Source organism: Acanthisitta chloris, unplaced genomic scaffold (assembly GCF_000695815.1).
Source record: "Acanthisitta chloris isolate BGI_N310 unplaced genomic scaffold, ASM69581v1 scaffold9286, whole genome shotgun sequence".
Taxonomy (NCBI): domain Eukaryota; kingdom Metazoa; phylum Chordata; class Aves; order Passeriformes; family Acanthisittidae; genus Acanthisitta; species Acanthisitta chloris.
Window position 1 is genome coordinate 9,965 of NW_008676664.1, and position 11,682 is coordinate 21,646.

At 36.2% G+C, this 11,682-nt stretch overlaps 1 protein-coding gene across 1 annotated transcript in view; it reads right to left on the reverse strand.

Annotated features, from left to right (window-relative positions):
- Positions 1-572: 572 nt before the first annotated feature.
- LOC103803655 (potassium/sodium hyperpolarization-activated cyclic nucleotide-gated channel 1) overlaps positions 573-11,682 on the reverse strand; it is a gene marked incomplete at both ends in the record, with an annotated part of 130,400 nt that continues 119,290 nt past the window's right edge. The window contains one exon of the mRNA XM_009076226.1: positions 573-719. Within this exon, the coding sequence (XP_009074474.1) occupies positions 573-719 (147 nt within the window). The remainder of the gene's footprint in view (positions 720-11,682) is intronic.

The following is an 11,682-nucleotide window of genomic DNA, read 5'->3' on the forward strand; positions in this document are numbered from 1 at the left end:
AAGAAAATTTCAACTATTTCCTCATATAGCATAACATAACATAACATAGCCCCCAAAACTTGAATAGAGACTACAGTTTAAACAAAAGATATTTTTAATGGCTTGTATATAATATTCCAGTCCCCTGATCTCAAGTAAAGGATGCTACTTCACGAGACAGAACAAAGCAGCTCTCCCTCTGTGGTGGATTTCAGTTGTTTTATCTGTACAGGTGTGTGGTTAGCAAGTAGGGAAAACAAAAAAAATTCACCCAGGACCATTCTAGTCCAGCCCCGCTCTATTTTAAAGAATGGCAGAAAAACACAAGTTTCTGTCAACAATTCAGAATAGAATTTTACTCTTTGATATCTTTGTGTGGCAGTGATTCTGAAGACTGGTTCAGAATACAGCCCAAATCTGCTTAGATTTTTGTGTCAATCTAATATAAATCAATTATCCTGATCATTCACTGACTAGGTCAAACGAGATGAAAAGTTACAGAATAAAATCAGAAAGAGCATTTCAACACAGAAAGAGCAAAGATACAAAAAGTTTCCCTACCATTAATAGCTACTCAAATACTTTAATCTTACCTCCCTGAGAGGATCATTGAGCTCATTCAAAATGTTTTCTTCATCAAAGATCTTGCCTTGGTAGCGATGCTCATAGTAATCATGGATCTTCTGGCGCATTTCAGCAGGTAACTTGTGGAACGACATGTACTGTTCCACTTGTTTGTACTGTCAAGACAAAAACAAATCGAAGCATCAGAAGAAAGACCCACTTTTTTACTATCCAAAGGCACGTGCAAAATGAAAATTCATTCATGTATCCACTTAAGCTTTATGTTTTTTATAAAAACATTTTATTCATGTGTCAGAGAACCCTCACAGAATTATTAGTTAAGTTAGTACTACTCACGTGACAGCACATCTGAAAATTAAAGAAGCCTTTAGTTGTGACGCTAACATCCACATTAATATACAAGTTTTAGAAGCCAAGCCCTCATGTTTTGCATGTGTTCTCTAAATTCACAGCTGTACAGAAACTGTGAAAATATACCACCATCATTTTAAGCTCATGCAGCAGGCAGGAAAGCTGTACACAGTGTGTAGTCTGTAGTGCTGCATTCAGGGACAGTTTAAGGCGTGAAATTTCAGAAACTGGCTATGCTGTGTTAGTATGCAACATATTGGTGTTCTGTATGCTTATAAAATTACTGAACAAAGTTAAAATCTGTGGAGATAATGGAATAGAAAACATTCCTCAGAAGGGATGAAAAGAGAAGTAAACTAGAAAAATAGGCATGGCATCAGGAAATAGAAACTGGGGAAATAAAAATATACCACAACCCAGGAGACTCAGAGGACCTCACTTCATTTACCTTGTGCATTTGGTTTCTTTGTTTCTACTAGTCCTCTGTCCTATCTTCTACTTTATTTGCTTCCCTTTTCCAGAAGCCTTTTTGGATATCATAACTTTCAGAAAATAAAGTCCTGAATTAACACACACAGAGCTGTACTGCACATGACAATCTGAGACCCACAAAATGGAGAAACTGTCTAAACTGTAAATGGACACATATTGCCAGACCAAGACTTTGGTTCCTCACACCTTGCACCCTTGTCTCAGCTGAGAGACACTGAGGTACAGAAGGACAAACCCCACCCCAGGCTGAAATGTGAGTTAAAACTTCGCAGAAACTTCTTTTAATTATGTAAACAGTCTGAATTTAATTTTTATCAACATTTTTCATGCTTAATTGGGAAATTTTAACTGTTTTCAGTGCAAAAGCCAGTGAAGTCCTAATTAGGATTGGCATCTCTGTAATTAAATGAATTTCCAACGGACATACACTCCTTATGAACTGCAGCACATATTTTTTAACTTGTATAGTTGAAGACTGTTCTATCATCTGGGATTGAAATTAGCTTTTGCTTGCAAAGTGGAAAATATTAGATTAGGCCACATATACAACATGCGTTACAAACATAGGAGGAAAGTAATTTTTTGCAGAGCTATTCAACAATGTATGATGAATATGTAAATCTGATTTGACTCCTGCACAGCTATTTTGCACCTCTGAAGTAACAATTCTTCACCACCATCCTTCAGAAGTGTGATTTAAATTTACATGCTTGCCATTGGTTTCTGTTCTGATATGGAGAATTTATCTATACATTGAGGGTTAGAATCAGATTCTGAGTCACCAGAAGCTAGACATGCTCTAGCATAAACAAAGGACTGCTACTAAAATTACCCTACTAACAGGTAAAGCTACTCTGGGCATGGATTTACTTAGAAGGAAGGGATGTGGGATTGCCCAGGGCTCCATATATCCCACCAAGGTTGTCACGCAGACCCAGCTGCAGTGCAGTCCTCCAGCTTCTCTGCAGCAAAGCCAAAAAGAAGATGCTTCACTGTGCAATGTTCCCTTCATGTTCCCTAGACCTCTGTGGCTGTGGCCGCATATAAGGATATGTAACATGTGTCATGTGTCACAGCACACATGGACAGGGAAAAGACTTCACTATGGTCCCTAGCACAGGCGCTGCACCCCTCTGTGCAATCTTATTGGCACACAAATGTGCTTAAGTAAAGTAAATAAAGAATAATCCTTGCTAATAAGAAATATACATTTTTGAGATGTATACTGCAAGAGAGCTGCAAAGGGCTTTTATACCCTAATGACCTTGAAAGAGAGAAAATTCATGCTACGAGAAATTGCTATGCTAGCAATTTACACTGCTGCCTTTCATTAGTGCTGTTACTTGAATAGGGGCTTTCTTCCACACAAGCGAGCTCTTTTCTCTAGCAGGATTTATGCTTACACACGCGAATTTTAGGGAAATTGAAAAAATTAAACTAGTAGGAATGTAGTGCTTATCCCTGGTGTGTCTCAAAATATTTCCAAATTAGTAACATACAGAATAATAGGGACAGATGAACATTAGCAACATTTTCTTTTAAAATATCTACAAAGTTAAAGACTCCCATGATTCTCAGAATTATTTAACCACCTAAAATACTATCAAGTTCCCTGTCCATATCAAAATATCTGACCCTGTGGGTGTACAGTATACTATCACTATCACTTTACAATCTTTTCCTAGTATTTCTCAGTGTGTGATTTTGACTCATTTTGTATATAAATCACAGTACTACTACTCACTTTATGGTACTCCCTTCTTGACGTTCTGTTCACATGAAGTGTTACCTCAAAACTTTTAACTTACTCTCTTCTTCAGCAAATGGTGTCTTTCATCCTTGTTCCTGCCTGACACCAAGTAACACTTGATTTTTCAGGAAGGACTATTTAGTAAGGAACTCCAATTAAGGAGTGCATTTAAAGGGATGTGCACACTCTAAAGGCAACAGCAAATGAACTCTGATTGCAGGGTTCTGAGGAGAGAAAGAATAAGCATCCAGGCTCTTCAGAAGACCCTGTGCTCCATGAAGACATGACAAGACAAACAAAAGCTAAGATAAACTTCTTTAAATGAGAACATTCTTATTTTAATTTTACTAAACCCAACTATCAGTTTATTGCCATTAAATCCTAAACATGGTCCAGTTAACCTGGACCTATATGATTTATGATAATCAAATGCTTTAAGAATGCTTTAGAAAACTTTTTATTGTATAATGATATAACCAACTGCAATTAAATAAAAGGTTGTCAAATTCCCTTCCTTCCTTCCTTCCTTCCTTCCTTCCTTCCTTCCTTCCTTCCTTCCTTCCTTCCTTCCTTCCTTCCTTCCTTCCTTCCTTCCTTCCTTCCTTCCTTCCTTCCTTCCTTCCTTCCTTCCTTCCTTCCTTCCTTCCTTCCTTCCTTCCTTCCTTCCTTCCTTCCTTCCTTCCTTCCTTCCTTCCTTCCTTCCTTCCTTCCTTCCTTCCTTCCTTCCTTCCTTCCTTCCTTCCTTCCTTCCTCCCTCCCTTCTCTCCCTTCTTTTCTCCCTCCCCCCCTTCTCTCCTTTCTTCCTTGGATTAGACAGATTATACTTCGAAATATGGAGATCACAAGTCTTCTGATTCTACTTGATACAATTTTAAATTATTTTATTATCTATACGAATACCTACTTTTGTATCCCTCCATGCTTCTATACTGCCTACACTGGTTTGCGTCTGCATGAAGGTCATACTATTTTTTCACTTTAGTTTTGCGCTTATTTTTTCTCAAATTGATTATATACCGTCTTGGATTTACATGAAAGTAAACTCTATTTTTTAATGCTGATACTATTTGTCATAAAACTTACAAACATGTATTCCTGATCTTTTCAATATCTCTGGTCTTGCAGACCACTCTACAATGATCTCCTTTTTGAGGTGAATATTAAATTGTTTGTCCTAAAATAAATACGTATATTAAAGTTTATTTGCACTGCCATAATTTCAGTAATTTCTGTTTTATATTTATCACTGAAATGAAAATGCCCATAAATGCTACAAAAGTAAAAAAAGAAAATTGCTGAAATAGGCAAGAGCTAAATGTATTTCAAAGTTTCAATGTAATATTTCACTTATTTTAATGCAAAGCACCATCCAGTAATAATTGTATCTTGCTGTTTCAGCCATAATCTTATTCATGTCTCCTTGTATGTAGCAAAATTCTGCTAATGGGCTCCTCTAGCAAAAGGTGACTAGTATGACATCAATCTCAGTAGAGTTGCTTAGGAAACTACAGTTATCCTTAAAAAAGAATAGGTATGGAAGAACTCAACGAAAAGGACTGACATCTTTTTCATAACAATTTGCAACTGAGGCAAGGAAAATATTTTAAAATTAAGACTATCTCAATACAGACAATATCCCAATGAAACCAGTAAAACAGAAATCTGAATGTTTATCTCCCACGAAGTATTTTAGTACATATGTTGAGCCTATCATGTACTTTCTTTATAATGTTTCATAGCTAACATCTGCCCTTTTTAGCTGAAAAAAATATCAGAATCCTAATAATCTTTACAGTTCAACATTCAGACTCTCATACAATAAACAATACAACAATTAAAAAACAAGAAACAAATTACATTTGTGTACCGTATCTGGAACCAGTCCCACCTAAACTACCTGAATACCTTTCAAGATCAAGTGCCAAAGTCAGATTTTTTCCAAAATGTCAACACTCAACAATTTCCATAACTGGTTAGTTTTCCAAAGGACATTGGTCCCTGTGCCATGACTTGAAAGTTCAGCTTGAATAACAGGGTTTTTGCACTTTGTACAGCAATTTCATCCTAGGCAATAGGGCTTCACGTCTGGGAAAGTTTCCCCAAGAAAACTCTAAGTATCTGTAGAAGTGTTTATGTTCAAGTTCTCTTTCCTTTTACCTCAAATTTAATCCTGACCCCTAAATTATATTAATAAAATTTATATTCCTAACATTCTGTATACAATAATATCAAATTAATCATATATAGACAGGCTAGGGGAAAAAAAAGAAAGAGGAAATAGCTCTTTATTTGAGATCTATAGCCAGTCAAAGCCACAGCCTTACAAACTTCATTGAGCTGTGTAAAAAAAAATTAACCTTATATACTGATTACAAATGTAAAAAGAAAGCAGAGATCATTTTTTAAATCCTTCTGCTGAATCAAGCAAGTTCTGTCACACAATTTAAATGCAACAAATTCCACAGTATTCTTAAAATGGTTTGAAGATGCTTGCCTCCTGTGTATAAAAGAAGAATCCAAGCAGCATCATAATATGCAGGAGATTGAACTCACTGAGAAGGAAGAGAAAGGTAAGAGGAGGCAATTTGATCAAGATGAAGCCTTTCTAAATAATGAACATACTGTTTCAAGAAGCTCTCTGGTCTCATATATAGTTCTGAACCTTATTTTAAATTTCAGTCTAAACGTATTCAGACACAGTTTAAATTAACTACGGTTAGTACAAAATAATCTAGCAGCTCCAAAAGATCCTGTCCCTTGGTATTTCTCTCTGGAGTGTTTATAGACAGGAGTCATGTCTCTTCCCAGCCTTGTCCAAGTAGTCTATTCTTCTTTTTGCTCAGAAGACAGCAATATGGACTTCTTCTCTTTCATCCATTCTAGTCTGAGCTCACTTTTCTCTAACCGCAATTACTAGAACAGTACAGAATATTTGAGAGGAAGTCTCACGAATACATAGTTCATATTGACTTCTTTTTGATCTAGTGGGAACCAAGATGCATTGATACGGTTGTTTGCAGTCATTTTATGAGCAGCTTCATGACTTAGATTCCTCGTTTTCTCCTTGCCACAACTGCTGTGCTCCTCGTCTTTCAGTTTGTAACAGCAGCTTGTACTAGTATGTGAATCCTTGGATTTTGAATTTCTGAGTTTCATCATATTCCTAGTACTTCACCACTTAAAGATATAACATTAGCGTCTGAATCTTTTTATGCTATAATATTAGCATCTTAAACTTCATACCATCATTTAACAGAAGCCTAATGACAATGTCATGTCTTTAGGTATTTTTCTACTACTGAATCACAGAATCTGTTAGGTTGAAAAAGATCTCTGTGATCATCGATTCTGACCTATGACCTGATACCACCTTGTCAACTAGACCATGGCACTAAGTGCCAGGTCCAGTCTTTTCTTAATCACCTCCAGGGACAGTGACCCCACCACCTTCCTGAGCAGCCCATTCTACTGTTTAATCATCCTTGCTTTGAAGAAATTCCTCCTATCGTACAACCTCAATCTCTCCTGGTGGAGCTTGAGACTGTGTCCTCCAGCTCCAGCTTGATATCTTGAAAATTTGCAATGGGCCCACAACCAAACTGGAGTGTAGGCTGGCAGTAGTATATGTGATAGCAAAGAAAATTGCTGTCTTTCACCAGCTTTGATTGTGAGAAGAAAATGAGCTCAATATAACCTAAAGCAAATCAGTTTTGTGTAGATGACTTGTTATGGTCTACGTAGCAGGTATCACACAGAAGAGATCCCAGAATCTTCTTATGCTTAAATGATAGTCATATTTGTAAATTTCCATCAATTACTACTTTCAAAAAAATCAAGCAAACCAAAAGACAGTAAACCAAAAGACATCAAACTATCACCAAAATTGGACTTTGAACAGAAACTTTTAGAATTATAAAATTAAGACTGTTATCTTTACATGATAAACAGTCTTGAAAAATGTGGACTGACAACAAAGCTTGGAAAGGTGTTAGTGTGATGCCTTAGTTTAGCTTTCCAAAAGTCGTGTCTAATTTAAACCAGTAATCCTGACTGTCTCTCATAACTGTAGAGAGATAACAAAGGGTAATTAACCTCATTCAAAAATTCATGTCTTGCGCAGATGGAATAACGTGAATTTTGTCATCTTTACCTCTTTCTCCATAGACCCTACGCGAGGTCTCAATGACCAGCAGTGACCAATTAGCTAAACATTAACTGTAGCCATGTATTTTAAGATAATAAGTGAACCTTTCTATTGTGATACACATATATATGATATCCAATCCAACAGATCCAACTTTCAAGTTCTATCATTTGCCCTTTTAACTGTGCTTCTGCAATTTTAGAGTTAAAGGAAGAAATTTATTAAACTTGGTTATCAAAAGAAGTAAGTGAATGTTACAGGGAGGCACTGATGAATCTTTAGTTATCAAATGCCAGGTGAGGATTTTTATAGAATCATAGAATAGCTTGGGTTGGAAGGGACCCTAAAGATCATCTAGTTCCATCCCCCCTGCCATGTGTTTCAGATTTCTAATGGGAAAAAAGCAGATGGGTGTTCTGCATTGCAAAGGCAATAAATGAGGTTCTCACTGAATCAAAGTAAGGGAAAGGTAGTTAGTATGACAACACATCACTAAATAACAGCTGACAAAATGCACTTAACTACAGAACGGTCTGACATATAAAAGATTGCATTTTAATAAAACAATATAATTATAACATTTCTTCCTGCATAAGTTTTTCTCATGACTCAGGAGACTGACAGTTATCTCATCTAGCAGAGTGTATGGCATTTCAAAACCAGATCATCTTAATAGATTTTCAAGTAAGCATCGAATAAAGGGAGAGCCCAAATATTTTCATAGTACCAAATAGCTTTTTCTTTGTAAAGTGTTTCTGTAAACATAGTTTACAATGTTCCAAAAACTTTTTCCAGTATTTCTTAATCCATGTGAAAGCTCCCTGTCTTTACACCTCAGGAATCGTTGATGTCAAAATCCTTCTCCTCTGTGCTATTGTGCTGTAAGGCTTTGAAATGAACTGAAGGAACTGAGGAGTTTTAACTCTCTTCTTGTCCTTCACTTTGCTGGACATGAGATTTTCTTTTCTACCTAGACATTCCTATTTGTTTTCAAGTAAAGAAAAGGGAAAAAGCTTCCTGAGGTAGTCTGGGGGGCTGGAGAGGAGGGTGGAGCCAGGAAATTGTTTCAAAGCATATAAGTACTTAATATTGCCTCAGATTAACACTAATTTGCATATTCATGGTGCTTTAGGCCCCTCACTTCTCTGCAGGATATACCAGGCAGACGAGTTTGGAGGAGAAGAGGGGAGGTTCAACAGAAATCCCAAGATACATAACAGGAGGGATGGCATCTGCAATGGTTGTATAACCAAATACGGTTTAAGAAGCTATCCAAAACAAAATGTAAAATGCTATAAGGTAAAACAACATTATGCTTTTGTTTTTTTTTTAAATGGAAAATAATTTTTTTTGAGTGTAAAGGTCAATGGTTTTCGTGGAAAATTTTGTTTTGTGAAAAACGTGCTTGCAATTAAAAATATCTGCCTCCTTCTCAAGCAGTGCTAATACATAGCTCTGGAGATAGCATGAACTGTATGGACAGACAGAACTGAACGATGAGCATACAACTGCAAAGAATCGCAGCTGGGAAGAGGCTTTGCTATATTAACTGCATGAGAGGTTTTATTGCTTCTTTCTCAAAATTATTCAAATACATTGTGGACTTGGAAAGCAAACAATCAGGGAATCACACAAACTAGTAAAGATGCCGGAAACTTCAATTTCTAGTTAAAAATTAAACATATAAAAATAACATTCTGGTTTACAATTCACAGAAATATCTACCATGTCTACTATGCTCACATTCGGTATTCAACTGAATGTCGACTTTTCACTCAAATTACATTGAGGAAGGAATTTTAAACTGAAGTTTCATCTGAAGAAAAATTCACAGGCAATTAATTTTTAAGCATTATATCTATATTTCATTTGTTGAAGTTTCTTTCTGCACAGAAGAATAACTGCAAATGCAATGAATGAGTACCCAAAAAAAAATAGAAAGGAGAACAGTTTTTCTCCTTACAAAAAAGGAGTAATGTTACTTTTAAAAAACAGTCCTTCAGCAAAAATATACTTCTTAAGACTAAAGGAATGATATTTGCAAAGTTCTGAAATAAATAAGTTCATGAAAATAAATAATTTCCATTTAAAGATACTATTTTGAATTAAAATATTGTGCATTTTATAGCAGCTACTTTGCTGCAAAACTTTATAAGCTGTTTCAATTAAATTCAATATAGTCTATTAAGCAATACAATTAAGATGATGTGTGTGAATTACATTATTTGTCCCCCAAAAAGAATATGCAATTTCATATGGCACATAGCCCCTTTTGTATGATATCTTCATCTCACATGAAATAATAAATTAATGTGCTTTTTTTCACTCAGTCATTTGAGAAATTAGATAATAGATTGTTTACAAGCTTTTAAAATTATCTCTTAACCCAGTATTCAAAGGTGCCAACTCACTAGCTGAGCTGCACGGTTGGATATCTAAATATCACATGCTATTGCTTCTGTTTGCTGAACGAATAATCTAATCTGTATAAGTAAAAATAATGTTTGAAAAAAATCCCTGAGGCTTGATTCTCCGAGGAAGAATTTGAATAACATGAGACTATCACAGACAGCAGGCTACACAGTTTTTCCTTTTGCAAGAACTTCCAATCTAACTTCATAAGTGGGTTCTATGTTAAAATAATAATAAAAGACATTAAATTGCAGATTAATGGCAAAGTAATGAGAATTGTATAGCTTATATTTTTTAATGGCTGTTTAACAGATTTTCAATTTTTGTTGTCACATTTATTCTGAGAACATGATACTTTTTCTTCTTCTTTAGCTCCTTAACATGTCAGCAGCTGCAAGCATTACTCCTGGCACATGGAGGTGCAAATGAGGTAGAACTAGTCTTCCTGCCCACAAAAAATGGACAACCTCTATTTTCAGCCCTGCCATTGTTTGACTGGCAGTCCAGGCAGGGCATGTAGATACTGCAGGATACTGTTACATGCCTCTTCTCTGTCTCATACCGCAAATAGTGCTACTTAATGAACCTGTCAGCTAGGTGATATAAGGTCTCCAAAGTTATTATCTCTTCTCTGCAGTCATTGTCAGTCATACAATCCAACACAACTGTTTGTGTACCTTGACTCCCAGTTAAAGAACTAAACGATAATATACTGGGTTTGCTGCTCTCTATTAGCTGTGTTGATGACTCTAGCCTGGAGCTTGAGCCACTGGCAGCTAGAATAAGGTAGAGAACTTAATTAAGAGCCATCTTTCTTCTAACATAAGGGAATCCTACCTCACTAACAAGCATTCCTTATTACTGCAAAGATCTTGCATTGTGTAAACACAGCTTTTACTTACTGCCCTTGGTTTAGGATCTGAATGATTTTTAGATTACTGGGGGACAGAAAGGAGAGAAAAGTCAAGAATGCCTTCCCAAACTATAAAGAATTCCAGATATTCCGGAAGTGTTGAAGCTGAACATCAGTTCAGTCTCACCAGCCGTTTAAAAGCATTATCATCAGTAGCTGCTAATATGTATTTTGTATTTGGAGTGCTTATTCTCTTCCTTATAACAGGTTTTTTTCATCTGTATAGGAGTGGATTCACCCATTCTGACCTAATATTGAAAATAATCTATTTAGGTTACTGCTTCATACATCATTTAAGGGCTTCAGCCAGTTTCCATGCACTTGGCTAACAGGGACTCACCCTCCACTGGAAATTCAACCAGAAATCAAGAAACATTGCCCTGTCCCTTGCAAGGGTTACTGTAAGTCTGGTGTTCGTACAGTTCATCCTTTTAAAATCCTTTTCATCCTATCTTTTATTAGAATTATTAGGAAAATTAAAGGTTTTACATGTTGAAATATCTGTACTTTTCAAATGGGGAAAAGAGTCCAATCCCTGTCACTCTCTTGCATGTGATTCCCCCAGCCACACTGGAAAAAGGAATGTTTTCCATTTCACGAACACTTCTTGTTTATGCACAGTCCTCTGGCCTACAGTGGCTATCTCATGAGCCAGCTGAACCTTTGATCTGACTACCAAGGCACCAAAGGACAGTCTCTAACCAAATATTTGATCAAACCTGAAGTAAGTACCAACCTTAACATTTTCTCATAGGATGATTATCTGTGATGATAACCACATATATAAAATATCAGTAAGCACAGATGGTTCTTAAATGAACAGAGATCTGGTTAGGTCAGACAAGACACCAAGCAGTGAACCTGCCAGTCAGCCATTTGGTTATCTTATTTTGGTAGCAGCAAAGTAATAAGCTCACCTGTCCATCCCACAGTCGCTAAACAGCTGAATATACTCGGGCTCCAGAGATAATTCTACAATCTGGTTTCTTTACTGCTGCTTTATTTAACATACAGATATTTTCTCATAAAGAAAAAACCAGTTTATAATCAACTATA